An 18,294-nucleotide genomic window follows, 5' to 3' on the forward strand; every position below is an offset into this window, starting at 1 on the left:
CAAGCCAGGAGAGATTTCTGAGCACAGAGCCAGGAGTAGCCCCTGAGCGACAAATGGGTTTCCCCCTCCCCCCCAAAAAAAAAAAGTTAAAAAATGTTTTGGATGAGGCATTGGGCCTGGGTGCTAAATGCCTGGGAAACCCAAGGCAGTGCCAGGATTCTAACTGGGGTCAACCAGAAGCAGAGCAGGACAAGCTGGGAGTCTCTACCAGGCTGGGGAAAGACTAACGGAAAGTCTGGGGAGAGGTGACAACCCCTCAAAGTGGTAGGGCATTTGCCTTGCACATGGACGACCCAAGACGGTCCCGGTTCAATCCCCGGTATCCCATATGGTCCCCCAGATCTGTCAGGAGTGGTTTCTGAGTACAGAACCAGGAGTAACCCCTGAGCACTGCTGCCTGTGGCCCCAAAACCAAAAACGAACAAGTACGTCAAAGGTGTATAGTTCTGAGCTTTGCCCACTTCTCCCCACAGTGGGGAGGAGAGCCCCCTGACAGAAGTACGAATTCCCAAGGAGGCAAGAGGCAGAGCAGCTGAGACTGGAGCCCCCGTAAATCCCAGGAAAATGGGGCCTCAAGGCCTTAGTAGGGGCAGAAGAGGCTAGCCTGGGGCTGCCCCATGAAAGGAAAGTGCTGGGGCAAGATGGGACAGGCATGACTAAGAGACAATCGACTGGGTTGTTGGGGACCCTTGAAAGGGTAAGGGGGTATTTCAGTTCCCTGGCCAGCCTAGGGAGCCAGCAGCCCTGGGAAAGAGGAAATGTGACAGTGCCTGCCTCCATTCTTTCAGAGGGTGGGGGCCTGGGGACTCCTGCAAGCAGGAACAAGAGTGCGGAAGAATCTGGAAGCAGGGAAACCTATGACATCCAAGGCTGGTGAAGAACTAGCCGCAGAGGCAAGAGCTGTGGCTGATAAGGGGGCACAGCCCAGCACAGCTTCTAGATGCCAGAGGACCAGGAGGAACTCGGAACAAGAAGTGACACAAGGACTTTGGGGAGTGGAAAGTCCTCACAGAGCTGGGAGGGGATGGTCAGGTGGGGGGAAGGGGCAGCCAGGCCTGAGGATGGAGGGAGTAGAGTGGCAGGGAACAGGTGGGAAAGGAAGGGGAGTTCTCAGGAAGGAGAGAAGGGTGTGTTGAGGCTCCTTAAGGCTCAGTGGGAGTCTCCTGGGTGAGCCTGGCACCTCAGGGTGGTGCAGAAGGAAATCATTGTGTAGACTGAGATCACCACGGTGAGGTTGGAGGGTAAGAACAGGCACAGGCTGGGCTTTGCTTGGGGGATGGAATCTAGGATGGAGACTGTCCCTATCTCCAAGAGAACAGAGTAGGAGTCAGCCCCGAACACTGCCTCAGGAAGGAGCACCAAGGGCTAGGGTCTTGTACCTTGATGAGAGTGGGGGTGGGCTTGGCAGGAGGGACAGCAGTTCCAGGGCTGGTTCCAGTGCCATTGGTGAGGGCGGGAGGCAGAGGCGGCTGCTCGGCCAGGAAAAGTGTTTCTCCAGATTCAGGGCTCACTGGGAGTTGAGAGACAACCTGAGAGAAAAGGGGGAAGTTGAGCGTCCCAATTCCAGTGGTTCCAGAAAGCAAAAGCACCTTCAGCTGGCCCCACCCTGCCCCCTCGAATGCCATTTCTGTAGAGCAGGGGCACGGCAGAGCAGCTCCCAGACCCGATGCTGGAGGAAAGGAGGCTGTTCCAAGCGAGGTGACCTGGGAGCTGAGGGTCGAGCCAACCAAGGGCACACAGCCCAGCCGCATGGCCGGCTCACCTGCGCAGAGCCTCGGGCACACTCACCTGAGTAGGGGGGGAAGCGGTGGAACTGGGCAGCGGCTCGCTGACTCGGGCTTCCAGCGGGGACGGCACTGAGCCCTGGGACTCGTGGCTGGCGGGCTGTTCGGGGGATAAGGCGTCGCTGCTGTCTTCGTCAAAGGAGGAGCTGTCTGCTACTTTCGGGTAATTCACTTGGCCCTCTGAAAGGCAGAGGCCCTCAAAGTGAGAAGGGGGCCAGCTTCCCCACCCTCCCAGCTGCCTCTGAGCCAGCCTGCCTTTTGGGCTCATCCTAACCCACAACCGAGCTGAGGAAGGTCTCTGGGTGTGCAAGAGGTGAGAAGAGGCCTGTGCTCCAACCCGTGGCCCTCGTTTTGCCCAGGCCACACACCTGGTATTCGGTGTTTCTGATTTGCGGGCTACACCCTGTAGACTCCTAGGACTAGTCCTGGCTCAGTGTCAAAGACCAAGCTGAGGTCATGGAACAAGGAATGAAACACCAGAGCTACATGTGCTATCTCCAGCACGGACCCAGGACCTCGGACTGCACCCTGGTCCAGTCCTCACAGTCAAGTGCCACAGCCTCCCCCAGCCTGCGCCTCTGCTAACTATGCTGCTGTTGCTGCTCAGGGGATTCCATGGTCAGCCAAGAGCCGCTCAGGCCTCTCCTCTCCCCCAGGGGCCTGTGAAGAGAGGCGTCACAGCCCCAGTGCCCAGGAGCATCCCAAGAAAGGAGTCCTATTTTGCACAGGCAAGCATGGCCCCGCACCTGGTACCTCCCTAGTCCCCCAGGCTGGGCATTAGGGCCCCTTGAAGGCACCCAGCCTACCGCTGGCTCGAGCCCTTGCTTAGTCTAGGAGTCACTGGGACCAAGCTGAGAGGTTCAGGAGCAGCGGGGTCTCGGCACGTCTGACGACACACAGGGAAGAGGTGTGAGCAGGCCCTAAGAGTCACATCACCTCTTCCTGCCACAGCAATTGGGGAAGCGGCTGCCCACGCGGAAGTGAACAGCCTTCTGTAAGAGGGAAACGCATGGTGGGGCGACCACAGATGAGGAGGAACGGGAACATGCCGGAGGCTCCCACAGATCCCTCTGTGGGGCCGTGACCTAGGGTTAATCCTCCACTGGGGTCAGGAAGCTTGTACCCCACCTAGTCTGTGGGATGATGGGGCAGAGCCAAGTGGCTCAGGGTGGGTCTTCTTGCCCATCAGGTTTCACGATGACCTTTGTCCTAGTGGGGGGGGGGCTGTGAGCAGAACCTGGATGGTGCTGACCAACAACCACTGTGAACTTCAGCTAAGTCCATGTCTCAAGGGTCCTGAGGGAGGGGCAGCATTGGACACCGGGATCAAGGAGGGAGAAACTGCAGGCCCCCAGGGCTCAGTCCAGGATGGAAGTACTAGTCAGATGGAGGAGGGCGGGAAGGGACCGCCTCCCTAAACTCGGTCAGCCATCTGCCTGCTTCCTCAGGCCAACCTTCTCCTTCCCCTGGAAAGCCTTTCTTTCCCCCTTCTTTTTCTCCCTCCATTGTTGGTCCACACTGGGCAGTGCTCAGGGCGTACTCCTGGTAGGATTCACATTTCTATAGTGTCAGACGCCTAACCCAGGTGGGCTGTGTGCAAGGCAAACACCTCACCATTCTCTTCCTCCTGTTTGTGCTTAGCTCTCCCCGGTCCCCTTCTCATTCCTCAGTCCGTAAGATATGACTTGCTGACAAAAATCTAGTCTCTAAACAATGACTTCATAACAACTTCCAACTAGTCTTGTTCTAGACAGGCGATCAGGCCACTGCCCGTGCTGTTCCCTCTGTCCAACATGTCCAGAACCTCTCCCCCTTAGGTAGATTAATCTAGCCCTCAGGGTTCTACTGTACAGTACCTCACCAGGCATTCTGGCTGCACATACCTGGCATACTGTACCCTAGAACACTGACTGAGACACCTCTGCATGGGACAGTGCTGCCTACCAGCTCCATAGAACAAGCCCTGGGCGGGCCTTGATCCTGCTAATGTGAGCCATAAACCTTCAGCCACAACCTTTAGGGGCCCCAAGCTGGTCAGCATATGGTTCTGATGGAGAGCTGGCTGCAGACCGAGTTCTTTAAGGGCAATGGATTCTGCCCATCTTGGTAACTACACAAAAAGCCTGACGTGTTGCCAACTCTCAGCAACCATTTACTAGACTTTGGCTGACTTGGGAGTTAGAAATGAGCCTGGCTCAGACACTAACCAGGAAATAGGTGCTTCTATAGAATCTGGAGATCTGGGCAGAAAACCCCAGATAAAGCAGGATGAAGGGTGGGGCGAACGGAAAGTTTCAAGTGCTCCTGCAGGGCCGGGTATAGCTTAGCAGAAAGCACATGCCTGCATATGTGAGGCTGTGTTTGATCCTGAATGTGAAAGGGGTCTCTGTGTGTCACTCTCTCCAAATAGGGAAAGTCCTGGCCTTCTCCACAGAGGCCCTCCTTGGACCAGACCTCTCCAGCCCAACCAGCATGTATGGGGGCCTATATCTGCCCCCTGTGTGGTGGCCTCCAGAGAGACAACTCATTACAGTAGGAACACAGCCTCACTGGCAGGAAGGACGACTAACTCCTGAAGACAAACCATGACCCTGTCTAGGCCATGGGCTGCAGCCATGAAGGACACATCTGGACCAACAACTGCCCAAATCTAAAGGGCTCAAGACCAAACACTTGACCATGCACAGGAGGTGCTGGTACACCCACCATGCCTCTAGCCCAGGCAGGTGGTCTCCATCTTGCCCCACAGTACACATTCATGCTTTATCCTGCAAGCACTGGATTTTTGGTGTTGGTTTTGGGTCTTATGCAGTGATGCTCAGGGGCTTCTCCTGGCCCAGTGCTCAAGGAACCACACACACTTCCTCCTCTAACAGTCTATCTCTGATGCACTTTAATTCTTCCTCAGGACACTTCCTGGGTGTTTACCCCGCAAAACTCTTGTTAGTCTTCCTGCTGCCAGTGCTCCTTTGTGAGCCCTGAAGAAAGAGGGGCTCTCAGAAACTCTGAGATCACTAAGCCAGGAGTGGTCTCCAAAACAGCCAGGTGTGGATCAACATGAGAAAAACAGAAAGAAGGGTTTTACTTAGCTTGCTCTTCTTTTTGTTTGTCTTGTTTGAGGGCCACACACTACTGTGCTCAGGACTCACCCGGTGGTGCTCGGGGGACCATATGAGGTGGCCTGACTGGACCTGGGTTGGCTGTGTGTCCAGCAGAGTATCTTTCCAGTCAGCTACTTTGGTATTGAATTGATCTCCGAGCTCACTGGCACTGCCCCAACTAACACTTCTCAGACTCATTCTGTATCTTGGTTCCTCAGGCTGAGCAGAAGTCCAAAAGCAACAAACCCAGAGATCCTTCTTCCCACTGTGCTTGGCATCGCCTCACCTATGATTGCTTCCTTCAAGCTGGACTCCACAGGCAGAATGTTCTTCTCCACCAGCTCCATGGGGCCAGGCCTCTGAGCAATCTTCTCATTGAGGTCATCGGCCAGTCTGGCTCTCTTCAACTTCAGCTGCTTGGCCTGGAGGGAAGGCTCAGCCGAAGTCTCTGTGCACGGAAAAAGATGGAGGTGTGGGCACTCCAGGGACTATGAACATACAAAAGCATTTGGGCAGAGAAGGTGGCTCAGATCAAAGTTTCACAGGACGCGGGGGGACATATATGGTGACCAGGCCAAGCCAGGCTAGCCCAGAGGATTTCAGAGGTAGAACCAGAGCTAAGAGATCCCCGCTGATAGTCTGGTCTCCAAGTGTTCTCCACACTCCATCAGTCTTGCTGCATTTCCAATCCCTCCCTGCTCTGGCCCAGTATTTCCATCCATAAAAATGTGGGGCTCCGACTAGGGAAATTTTCTTCCAATGCCAAAGATGGCTCAGAATGGGAAAACAAAGGATAGACTGACACGCTTTCAGCAGCAAATGTAGGAGGCGAAAACAGGGCATGCAGGAATATCTAGGAAGCTTTTGCTTGTAATATCACAAGTGTTTCAAGAAATGCAGCATGAATGAATAAAAGTCAATGAATGAAAATGATGCAAATGTCCCCCCCCTTTTTATTGATTGTTGGGTAAGGGGTTGAGGATCAAACCTAGAGCTTCACACTACAAGGCAATTGTACTACCACTGAGTTATATATGTCTGGTCTCAAGAAATGCATTTTTTTGTTTTTTGTTTTGTTTTTTTTTGTGTGTGTGTTTTTTTTGTTTGTTTTTTTTTTTTTTTGGTTTTTGGGCCACACCCGGCGGTGCTCAGGGATTACTCCTGGCTATCTGCTCAGAAATAGCTCCTGGCAGGCTCGGGGGACCATATAGGATGCCGGGATTCGAACCAACCACTTTAGGTTCTGGATCAGCTGCTTGCAAGGCATCTCTCTGTGCTATCTCTCCGGCCCCAAGAAATGCATTTTAAAAATAAATTTTGAAGAAAGGAATTTCATACAGAGGCTGCTGAGGTATAAGACCACTAAATGGCCACAAGTCACCCAAAACCATCTGGGAATCCCCAAATGCTAGTGGCAACTACACTATCCTGATGTTCTACTGTGTTAAGGCTCTGGTTTATCCACTGTCAATAGAAATCATAGTGATGAAGTGAGAGAAAAGAGAGATGAAGGGGCTAGGGAAATGGCTCAAAGGGCTGGAGTACTACTGGAAAATATTGTGAAGAAAACACAGAGCAATAGTTTTGTTTTGTCTCCAAAGAAAGGAATTGAACCCAGGGCCTCACAAGCATGCTCTACTGCTGAGCTACCTCCCAAGCCAGGAATAAGAGTTTAGATGAAGAAGCATTTTCAATCAAACACACCTTCCAAAATGTGCATCCTGACCAATTCTGATCTCTCTGGCCGGGAACGAATCTTCCTTTTCAGATAGTCTTCTGTCTATTAAAAACAAAAACAATAACCATCAAACAAGGTTACATGCTATAGAATGAACAGACCCACAAAACGGCCTGGGCTATAAATGCTGCTCTTGGTCATACCTGCAGCCTCATGAACTAAACTGTACACTGTAGGGTTGGGAGAAAGGCGAGAGGTCTGAGAAAGACACAGCTGCTTCCAACACACCTGTCAAAATCATTGTCTCTCCAAGGCTGGAGTGAGTGAGTGCGTGAGTGAGTGAGTGAGTGTTAAATGTATTACTTTCACTCACAAAAATAATGTACATTCATTAAGCAGTATTTAGAAACATAGGAACTTAATCATCCACTCAGTATTGGTATACTATTCCTAACCAATCTGCCATAAAGAAGGTAAATTCAATTTCACAAAACTGCAGTTAGACTATTTCTTTTTTGTTATTGTGTTATTTTTGTGCTCGGGAGCCAAACCTAGTGGTGTTCAGGGATGATTGTTCAGGGATCACTCCTGACATTGTTCATGAGACCATACGTAGACCATCTGCTGAAGATCAAACCCAGTGTGACCTTGTGCAGGACAAGCACCTCCTCTGCTGTACTATCTCTACAGTCCCAGAATATAATTCTGTACTTTGCTTCAGAATGTTTAACATTGCATAGCTCCTAAGTATGTCTCATTTATTGTAAAGACTACCAATGGAATATAATTTTTGTTTTGTTTTGTTTTGTTTTCTGGGCCATCCCTACTAGTCCTTGGGGGATTGAACCTGAGACTCCAGCTCGCAAAGAACATGCTTCAGCCCTTGAGCCATCTCCCTAGTACTAATGCTAAGTTTATTTATTTTGGTCTTTGGGACACCCCAGAAGTGCTCAGGGACTATCAATGTTCAGGAGTGACCCTTGGCAGGACTCGGGCACCATATGAAAGACCAGGTATCAAACAAGGGTTGGCTGCATGCAAGGCTCAAGTGCAGGGGTGGCGAACACGCGGCTCTCGAGCTGCATGCGGCTCTTTGCCTCTTAGCATTATTTTTTTGTTTTGTTTTGTTTTGTTTGTTTTTGTTTTGGGGCCACACCCGGCGATGCTCATGGGTTACTCCTGACTGTCTGCTCAGAAATAGCTCCTGGCAGGCACGGGGGACCATATGGGAAACCAGGATTTAAACCAACCACCTTTGGTCCTGGATCGGCTGCTTGCAAGGCAAACACCACTGTGCTATCTCTCCGGGCCTGTCTCTTATCATTATTTTGTATACTGTGGCTCTTTGCCAAGTTTGGATTTTGTTATGCTGCTTCTGAGGAGGGACCTCTGAGGAGAGATCTCTGCCCCCAGGCTGCATCATCCCATCTCCCATCCCTTGGAAACAACTGCATGTGACTCCAGCTGTGTGTCTATGGATTCTATGGTCATAAACTGTACCAGCATTTTTCAAACATTAGACCAAGACTAGCAGTGGTTCAAAACCAGTACAGGGAAGGAGGACTGGGAGAAGAGTGATGAATATCAGAGCACACTGCATATTAAGATTTGGTCCCCACCCAGAAAGACACTGCCAGGGCAGCCCTGTGTCAGTCCTAAGGCAACTATCCTGGAGAGGGCCTGAAGTAGCTGGGTACCTGGCTCTGTCATCCATCTGCAGTGGGCCTAAGTACCCATTCAAAAAATGGTGAGAATTCATGTCCACAGCTGTCTGAGGGAGGCCTACTTTTAATGGGCCTGAAGTCCTGAAATGCAGTAAACAGAAGCTGAGGTGGAACATAGTGCGAGGAAGAAAATAACTACAGGGGCCAGAGCAACAACAGTACAGTGGAGAAGGAGCTTTCTTTGCACGCAGCCGACTTAGGATCGATCCCAGTATTTATGTGGTTCCCTGAGCATCACCAGGGGCAATCCCTAAGCGGAGAGCACAAATTTACCCAAGGCACCATGGGATGTGGTCCCAACACCAGAATAAACAAAAAGAAAAGAGTAAAAGCCACAAACCAAGATTTGAGTCCCAGCTTTACCTCTTAGAATCTAAACTTAGTGACCTCTCATAGCTGTATCTATAAAATGAGGATCCTAACAACTAATTCCTGGTGCTAGCAGAAATATGAGACTGGTATAACCTGGCACATAAAAGTGCTCAGGAAAACCGCCGCTATTCCAAGAAACAAATACTTCTTCCTTGCCTCCATGAGCAGTGTAGGAAACTGCACCCTATCTTATGACAGGTGGGGCCTCTGGCAACCACGTCTGTCTCCCCATTCTGTTCTCTGGCACTAAGACTTAAATCAGTGCTTTTACTATGTGTTTGTTCCAGCATCAGGAACTCACTCTTCCCACACATTCTGAGTTTCCTTTATAAAGGAACAAAATGACTCAATACAAATAAAATAGTATGAAAAGTCTTGGGAAAATTTCAGTCTATATAATGCCACAGGGTATGGGAGTCTCAGCCTCTGCATCTCCATTTGGGGAGCTGCTTTCATTACAAAGGGAAGAAAATGAAGCACCGGGCTAGATGGGGAAACATGCTACAGTGACTTCCCCAAATCTGCTCACACAGGGCAGCTCCATTTCACACATGCATTCCAGTTCTGAGGGAAGTAAAACAAGGTGGGGAACAGGACAGCAAGCTAGGTGCTGGCTGCAACATGAACTGGGGCTTGGAATGGGGCCCTATTCTGCTCTCAGGGACAGCGAGACTTTCTGTCCCTTGGAAGGTCCCTCCCTCCTGAGAAGGGGTCAGCAGTGTAACCATGGGTTCAATGGGGCCACTCAGCAAACAAACTCTTCCTCTGCTGCTGCAAACCCCACAAAGGGCTGCAAGGAATAAAAGGTAGGGAAACTGAGGTGGTCTCCAGAGCAGGCTGCAGGGAGGAGGAAGGTGATCCTTCTTGCCTTGAAACCTCTAACGTGGAGAACTGGTGTGGAGGCACACCCAGAGGAACAGAAGAGACATGGCTATGAGAAGGACTGTGCAAGGGTACTTGAGGTCCCTCGGAGAGGAACAGTACCTTACCCTGGCCCGCTCCAAGCTCCTTCTCTGTTCATGAAATGCAGCAGGACTTTTCAAAGCTGTTGGGAGAAGAATCACAGAAGATGTTGTTACTTCACAGTGAAGCAGTTTGTCTACGACAGTGAAGAAAGAATCCTCAATTTCAGTTAATTTTATCAATACATTAACAGCCACTGAAGACAACAAGAAAAATGGCACCTGAGGAAACATGTAGCTTTATGGTTCAGTAACCCTGTTAAAACTATTTTGGGGAGTCAGAGGTAATACAGCTACCCTGTTTCCCCGAAAATAAGACTTTCTCTGAAAATAAGACCTGCTTACAGGTTTCCTTCTGGGTGAAATATAGAGCATGCCCCAAAATAAGGCCCCCTTAGGCTCTGTCTCGAAATGAAAATTAATTTACCATAAACTGGTTGCTAGGGCCGCCCTGACTGGCAGCCCTAGTAGGATTGACAGTTTGTCTGGTTTGTGTTGACAACTACCGTACTGTATACAAGTAATAAATTTCCTTAATTTTCATTTTAACAATAAATGTGTACCGTATTCTTCATGGAAAAATAAGACATCCCCTAAAAATAAGACCTAGAGCATCTTTAGGAGCAAAATTAATATGATACACTGTCTTATTTTTGAGGAAACAGGGTAGTAGGGTGCTTGCCTGGCATGCAAAGCTGACCAGGGTTCAATCCCTGGGCACCCTACAGTGTCCCCTGACCTTCACTAGGAGTGATCCCTGAGTGAAGAGACAAGAGTACCGTATTTTCCGGCGTATAAGACGACTTTTGAAACAAAAAGTCAACCGAAAATCGGGGGTTGTCTTATACGCCGAGTATATCCCGAAAAATGTTTCAATATGCCGCTAAATGAAAATTGTCTGAATATTGCCACAAAACGAATTTTCCAACTCGATTCTGCACCAATCACTGCAAGGCTGCTCGGACTGCCTCTCTAACTCAGCCAATCCAAGCAGGCTTTTGATGCATGCAAATTAGACAATGTTCTGGACCCGAATCTATACTGTCAAAAGCCTGCTCAGATTGGCCAGAGTCAGAGAGGAAGTCTATTACAGTATAACCTCTGAACCTTTGCTCGTTGTGATTGGCTCACTGTGGTACATACAGTTGCAGCACAGGAATATTCTGTCTTATACAGTGAATATGGGCCTAAACCTATGTTTTTAACTGTAAAATTAGGGGGTCATCTTATATGCCCGATCGTCTTATACGCCGGAAAATACGGTAAGCCTTGTGTTACTGCCAGTGTGGTCCAAAAACCAAACCAACCCAAAACAACTCTTTTGGTATCTTTTTTCCTAGGGGAACAATCAAACACCGCCTAATAAACTTGATCTCGGCAAAGACACCACGACCAATGGAATATAAATTTTGAAACACCCGTGGACCATATCCACCAGTTAGTCCAACATCCAAGGCTGCCTGCTGGGAGTCAGGAAGACAGGGAGGAGCCTAGCCCTATGCTGGTTGGTCACACTTTACCTTTCCAACTTCTTTGGAAATTAACAAAGCACCAAACTGGGACAGTTCGACCAAATGGCATAGTGGATGCTATTTCCTTTTTCTTTTCATTTCTATTAATAGTGCTGCTAAAATTAACTTGAATTTCATCTCTAAGGACTGAAAGAACGTCTTGGTGATTGTACGGCTAACTATGGCACACATAGGAGCAAGCAAATCAGATAGGTGCCCTGTAGCCTCTCAAGAACTCAGCTCTATCCTGGAGTTCCCAGCATACAGACCAGGGCACGCTTTTGTCTCACAATGTTGAGGGGGAGGAAGGGTCAAAATCTGGGACCCTTTATAAGGAGGCACTGAAAAAACTTGTTTAAAAAAATTCAGCTACAGGGCCGGAGAGATAGCATGGAGGTAAGGTGTTTGCCTCGCATGCAGAAGGTCGGTGGTTCAAATCCCAGCGTCCCATATGGTCCCTTGAGCCTGCCAGGAGCGATTTCTGAGTGTAGAGCCAGGAGTAACCCCTGAGCGCTGCTGGGTGTGACCCAAAAACCAAAAAAACAAAACAAAAAAAAAAATCAACTATGGGCCAGAGAGAGCATGGATTAGGGCATTTGCCTTGCATGCAGAAGGACGGTGGTTTGAATCCTGGCATTACATATGATTCCCCAAGCCTGCCAGGAGCAATTTCTGAGCATAGAGTACAGCCGGGTGTGACCGCCCCCCCCCCCCAAAAAAAAAAAAACCCTAGCTATGCTGGAGCATAGGCCAGAGAGTACAGCGGGTTAGGTGCTTGCTGTGAAATTGACCAACCCAGATCTGATCATCATGTATGATCCCCTGAGCTCTGAGCCCTGACAGGAGTGGCCCTCCAAAAGCCACAAATTCCACTGTGACAACTGATGTTTGACAGTCTAAGCAAACAGAAAGGGCTGGCTCCCTCTGAGGGGGGAAGTACAGCAGTAAGGGAGACATTTATAAGGCAGTGGTCAGTTTCATTTCTGTCTACTAGAATTTCAGAACAGCTGTGACACTGTGTGAAGAGATAACTTGCAAGGCTTCTGGCTGCGGTGGGAGCAGAGGCAAGGAGACCTAAAAGTAGAAAGAGCGTAGATATGACCTATCCTGTCTGGCCCTTGTGTTTCCTCCTTAGGGGCTGGGTTCAGCACTAGCCGCCCAGATGAAGGCATCAAAGGTCCAGGCAGCACTTGCTGTTAAAAAAATAACAAGTTGTCAAGATACAAAAAGATGCATTTCAGAACGTTTGAGCACTCATCACATCTTCAAACAGCAGGGGGAGCTCTAGATTTAACAAATAATCTCATTTCCCAGGCAGCCCAGCCTCACCCATGCTCCAGCATCTCACACAAAGCCCTGCGCCTACTTTTACTGGTTCAACTCCAAAATAAGTCTCCTAAAATGCTGGTTTGGTCCAGGGATGTAGCTCAGTGGTGAGTACACGCCTAGATGAGTGAGGTTGTGGGTTCCATCCCTAGATCCATAAAAGCCCGGATTTCTAAGGGTTAAGTACTGTCTACACGAAACCAGGAGGGAATAAATACGAGCCCTTCTACTTGCATAACTGATCACGTGAGACTTATGTACAAAGAGTCATAGAAAATATTTAGGCCCTACCCCAGTAAGCCTCCTGTCTAATTTTTCTCCACATCACTCACCACATCTGACTTTTTTGGGGAGGCAGGTGAGTATGGAGCTACTCAGAAGTCACTTCTGGTAGTATTCTAGGGGCCATATTCAGGACTGGAGATCAATCTGGCATTGCTGCAAGCAGAGTCAGATCCTTATGTCCCTGACCCACACCTGACCTCAATGGGCTGTACCCAGAGCTTACTCTGTGCTCAAGGCTCAGTCCTGGAAAGAGGGCCTTTTAGGGGTGCTGGAAATGGAACCTAGGTCAGATACCTGCAAGGCAAATGACCTCCCTACTATACAATCACTCCAGCCAGAATTTAAAAAAGAAGCATTCCCAATCATTTGAGCACTCATCACATTTGGTGGGGGCCCACATCCAGTAGTGCTCAGGAGTTACTCCTGGCTCTGCGCTCAGAAATTGCTACTGGCAGGCTCGGGAGACCATATGGGATACCAGGGATCTACTAGGTTGGTTCTGGGTTGTCCATGTGCAAGGTATACGCCCTACCTCTATACTATTGCTCTGGCCCTTCACCACATATTTTTTACTATAGCACTGTTTGGGGGTGTTTTGGGGCCACACCAGGTGACGCTCAAGGGTTACTCCTGGCTTTGTGCTCAGAAATTGCTCCTGGCGTGGGGGACCATATGGGACGCTGGGGGATCAAACCACATGGTCCGTCTTAAGTTAGCACACGCAAGGCAAATGCCCTATTGCTTGCACCACAACTCCAGCCCCCACTATAGCATTTTCTTCTTTCTTACTTGGTTACTGTTATTATCCTGAGTACTGGGGCCAGAGTGGTGGCGCAAAGAGGTAAGGCGTCTGCCTTGTGTGCGCTAACCTAGGATGGACCGAGGTTCAATCCCCCAGCGTCCCATATGGTTCCCATGCCAGGAGCAATTTCTGAGCACATAGTTAGGAGCAATCCCTAAGAGTCACCAGGTGTGGCCAAAACAAAACCACACACAACTAAGTTCCATCAAGGCATGGCAGGAATTGAGTATAGCTCCTTATTTCTATTCATAGCGCAGAGATTACTCAAAATTCACTCAATACATTAAAAGTCAAGGTTTCTGGTCCATTACCACAGACATGACATGAGGTGTGTTGGCTTTCTGGGTCTCCTCCTCTTCTGAAGAATGGAAATGTGTCCCCCCTCCCACAATTCTGGCAGAAATCTGTCAAGTGAGCAGAAGCAAGCAGGCGCTCACTGACACAATTACGGGAATACTATCATCTGCAGATAGCCAGGAGTAACCCCTGAGTGCCACTGCGTGTGACCCAAAAAAGCAAAAAAATAAAATAAAATAAAAAATACTATCATTAGACAGCAATGGAGTGGGATCACAAGTCCCACTTCCACTAGAGCCAGCACTTACCACACCCACAGATTACATCTCAAACCAGACTGACTCGCTGCCTCAACCACCTCTGTTGGATACCCCAAGGGGTGAAGTTCAAATTCAATTTCTGGAAAAACTCAAAAAAGCACAGGAATTTTTTTTTTCTTTTTGCTTTTTGGGCAACACCTGGTGACACTCAGGGGTTACTCCTGGCTAGGGGGACCATATGAGACACCAGGGGATCGAACTGCAATCCATCCTAGGTTAGCACATCCAATGCACTAACCGCCGGCCCCAAAGCACAGGATTTCTTTCTTTTTTTCCTTTGGTTTGAGAACTGTGCCCTGGAGTGCTTAGGGATTGGCCCCAAAGTGTTGCTGTTGCATGGGGTCATTCCAGAAAAGTGAGGGACCATGTGGTACTGGGGACAGAACCTAGGACCTTCCATACATCAAGCTGGCACCTAAGTCTTATGAGCCATTCATACCTAGGTCAGATCTTCTTGCGACAAAAGAGAGCAGCCCGTCAACTATAAGGACAGTGTCTGGAAGAGGGCTGCATGGGAGATGAACTGGCAACGCAGACTCCACTGTCCCCAATTAAGGACATCATCCCAGAGCTAGACTGACCTGAGTGTCACACAGGCACAGTCCACGTGGTGTGCAACTGTCTCACCCCTGCAGGTAGAGCCTGCATTCCAGTCCCCACTTCTCTCCCAGGCCCCACTTCTAGATGTTTTAAACATGCCATCTAATTTGATATTTTTAATGATCTTATGTGGTTGGTAACAGGTCACATTTCTGGCGGGAGTGGAGGGCTCAGAAAGGTTAGGAACAGACAGCAAATGGTAGTTAGGATTACGATCAAACTTCCTCTGGAGAAATATTGCAGCGGGAAGGGTGCTTGCCTTGCACCTGGCTGACCCGAATTTGATCCCAGGCATCCCATATGGTCCCCCAAGTACTGTTAGAGGTAATTCCTGAGTTAGAGTCAGGAGTAACAGCACTGAACATCACTGGGTGTAGCTCAAAAACAAAACCCCAAATACTCTCAAATCAGAACTTTTATTGGGTAGGGGTAGGGGAGCCCACACCCAGCAGCCCTCAGGGATTACTGCAGAAATTATGTGGTGCTGGCATCATACCCAGGCCTCCCGCATGTAAAACAAGTTCTCAGCCATCTCTCAACTTAAAGTTCTTTCCACTCTTCCTTTCTTTCTCTTTCCTTCTCTGTCTCTCTTTCACTCCCTTCCCTACCCCTCTCCCCACACCTACCTCTTTTGTGGTGCTGGGGGACAGGATCGGTCACACATGCACTGTAAGCCCTCTACTACTAGATCCCATTCCTGGTCTACTCTGGGTTGCATTTTTGTTTTGCTCTTGTTTTTTGGAGGCTACACCCGGTGACACTTAGAGGTTACTCCTGGCTATGCACTCAGAAATCACTCCTGGCTTGGGAGACCATATGGGACGCCGGGGGATCGAACCGGGGTCCGTCCTAGGCTAGCGTGGGCAAGGTGCAACACCGAACGGGCCCTCTGGATTGCGTTTTATTTGTTTTTTGTTTTGTTTTGGGGTCACACCCGGCAGTGCTCAGGAATTAATCCTCACTCTGCACTCAGAAATCATCCCTGGGGGCCGGGCGGTGGTGCTAGAGGTAAAGTGCCTGCCTTGCCTGCGCTAGCCTAGGACGGACCGTGGTTCGATCCCCCGGCGTCCCATATGGTCCCCCAAGCCAGGAGCGACTTCTGAGCGCATAGCCAGGAGTAACCCCTGAGCGTCACCGGGTATGGCCCAAAAACCAAAAAAAAAAAAAAAAGAAAAAAGAAATCACCCCTGGCAGGCTCGGGGAACCTTATGGGATGCTGGGATTCAAACCACCTTCAGTCCTGAATCAGCTGTGTGCAAGGCAAACACCCTACCGCCATTCTATCTCTCGGGCCCTCTGGATTGCACTTTTAACTTCTTTATGGTACTGAGGTAATAGCTTAATGAGATAAGAGCACTTTGCGTGCATGTTTTTTGTCACCTTGTATTGCAAGATCCCCAAGTATTGAGATTCCCTGAGTACTGAAACAGGAGTAGTCTACAGTCATACCACCCTGAACATTTCTGATCTCATCTAAACCAGGAGTAACCACCAAGCACCACCAGGCATAGCTCAAAACCAGAACAGCAACAGCCACAAAATGTAGAAAAGAACCACCCTCCTAGATGAAGACGTGAAGCTTAAGAACATCTACTTCTTAAGGTGGGCCGACGATACGGGAAGGCCAGTCCAACCACAACACCAATAAATAGATGTGGGAAGACAAAAGAGCAGTTTGAAGTAACCACAGGCATTGAAGTCACGCACGGTCTGAAACGGGGTTAACCGCAGAGCAGAGGGTAGCCTACACACTGATAGTACTGATGCCAAGAGGGGATAAGACCAGGAATTTATTAGCTGCTCAGGGTGTGGTTAAGAGAACCAAATATGGGGCCAGAAGGATATGCTACTGTGACTAACAAAACCCTGGTTTGAATCTGGGCACCTCATAAGTTTCCCCTAGGGCAGGGGTCTCAAACCCAATTTACCTGGGGGCTGCAGGAGGCAAAGTCGGGGTGATCCTTGAGTACAAAGTCAGTAGTAAGCCTTGAACATTGGGGGGTGTGAGCCAAACAACTAAAGCAAAACAAAACAAAAAAGATTCCTCTAGGGCAGGGCCACAAAATGTTGTATGGAGGGCCGCAAACGGCCTGTGGGCTGCGAGTTTGAGACCCCTGCCCTAGGGCTACCAGGAGGGATATCTGAACACAGAGCCAGGCATAGACCAAGCATCACTGGTGTGACCCTCATAGCCGAGTACCACTGGGTGTGGCCCCAAAACCAAAAACCAAAGAGAAAGAGAAAAACCAAAAATGAAGACCAAAAAGACTTTCAAGACAATTATCTATTCTAAAAGCCAGTTTAGGGCTAGAGCGGTAGTACAGCAGGAGAGGCACTTGCTTTGCACACAGCTGGCATGGGTTTGATTCCCATCGTCCCATATGTCCCTCAAGCATTGCTAGGAGCAATAGCACAGCAGGGAGGGCGTTTGCTTTGCATGCAGCTGACCCGGATTAGATTTCCAGCATCTCATAGGGTCCCCAAGCACCACCAGGAGTGATTCTTGAGTGGAGAGTCAGGAGTAACCCCTGGGTATCTCCAGAGATGGCCTCAAAATATAAAATAAAGATCAAGTGTGCTGGAGAAATAGTACAGTTTGCTCCCAGTAAGATCTCTGGTACCACATATGATCTCCAGAGCACTGTCAGGAGGAACCCCTAAACATAGAACCAGCAGGAGCCTCTAAGAACTACTGGGAGTATGCCAAACCCTCCTCCTTCCACCAAAAAAAAAAAAAAAAGATCAAGAAAGAAACTGGAGTTCCCATTCAGGCTAGTCCGTAACAGATACCTCCCATTTGAGATATAATTAGAGACCAGGTGAGAAGCTGGGACTAGGTTCTCAATTGCTCAGCAGAAAGTAGGTGCCCCTCCTTTCCCTGCTGAGCCAGAGCAGAGCTGGTCTGGGGAAAAGTCAGCCCATCTAGTGGTGCATTTTTTTTAAAAATAAGAAATTATGGGCCATAGTGATAGCACAATGGTAGGGTGTTTGCCTTGCATGAGGCAGACCCAGAATGGATCCTGGTTTAATCTCCAGCATCCATATGGTCTCCCAAGCGATTTATGAGTGCAGAGCCAGAAATAACCCCCGAGTGCCACGGGGTGTGCCCCCCCCAAAACAACAAACAAACAAACAAAAGAATAAGAAATTCTAGCTAACCTCTTACATAGTTAGAATACCTCTCTAGGGGCCGGAGAGATAGCATGGAGGTAAGGCGTTTGCCTTTCATGCAGGAGGTCATCGGTTCGAATCCCGGCGTCCCATATGGTCCCCTGTGCCTGCCAGGAGCAATTTCTGAGCCTGGAGCCAGGAATAACCCCTGAGCACTGCCGGGTGTGACCCAAAAACCAAAAAAAAAAAAAAAAAAAAAAAAAAGAATACCTCTCTAATAAAGTTCACATTATTGCAAAAATAAAATATAACACAGCCCAAACCTGAATTTCCTTAACCGCCCTCCAAACTCAGTGTCTCCACTCCTTTTTTGGAGGAGGCCACACCTGGTGGTGCTCAGGGATCATTACTGCTATTGCTT

The 18,294-nt window shown here is 49.2% G+C and overlaps 1 protein-coding gene across 1 annotated transcript in view; it reads right to left on the bottom strand.

Moving 5' to 3' along the window:
* MRTFA (myocardin related transcription factor A) overlaps nt 1-18,294 on the bottom strand; it is a 122,265-nt gene that overhangs the window by 7,831 nt on the left and 96,140 nt on the right. The window contains exons 3-7 of the mRNA XM_049771554.1: nt 9,649-9,704; nt 6,590-6,665; nt 5,172-5,333; nt 1,789-1,964; nt 1,380-1,529 (exon numbers count right to left, since the gene is read on the bottom strand). Of these exons, the coding sequence (XP_049627511.1) occupies nt 1,380-1,529; nt 1,789-1,964; nt 5,172-5,333; nt 6,590-6,665; nt 9,649-9,704 (620 nt within the window). The remainder of the gene's footprint in view (nt 1-1,379; nt 1,530-1,788; nt 1,965-5,171; nt 5,334-6,589; nt 6,666-9,648; nt 9,705-18,294) is intronic.

This window comes from Suncus etruscus, chromosome 4 (assembly GCF_024139225.1).
Source record: "Suncus etruscus isolate mSunEtr1 chromosome 4, mSunEtr1.pri.cur, whole genome shotgun sequence".
In the NCBI taxonomy this organism is placed as follows: domain Eukaryota; kingdom Metazoa; phylum Chordata; class Mammalia; order Eulipotyphla; family Soricidae; genus Suncus; species Suncus etruscus.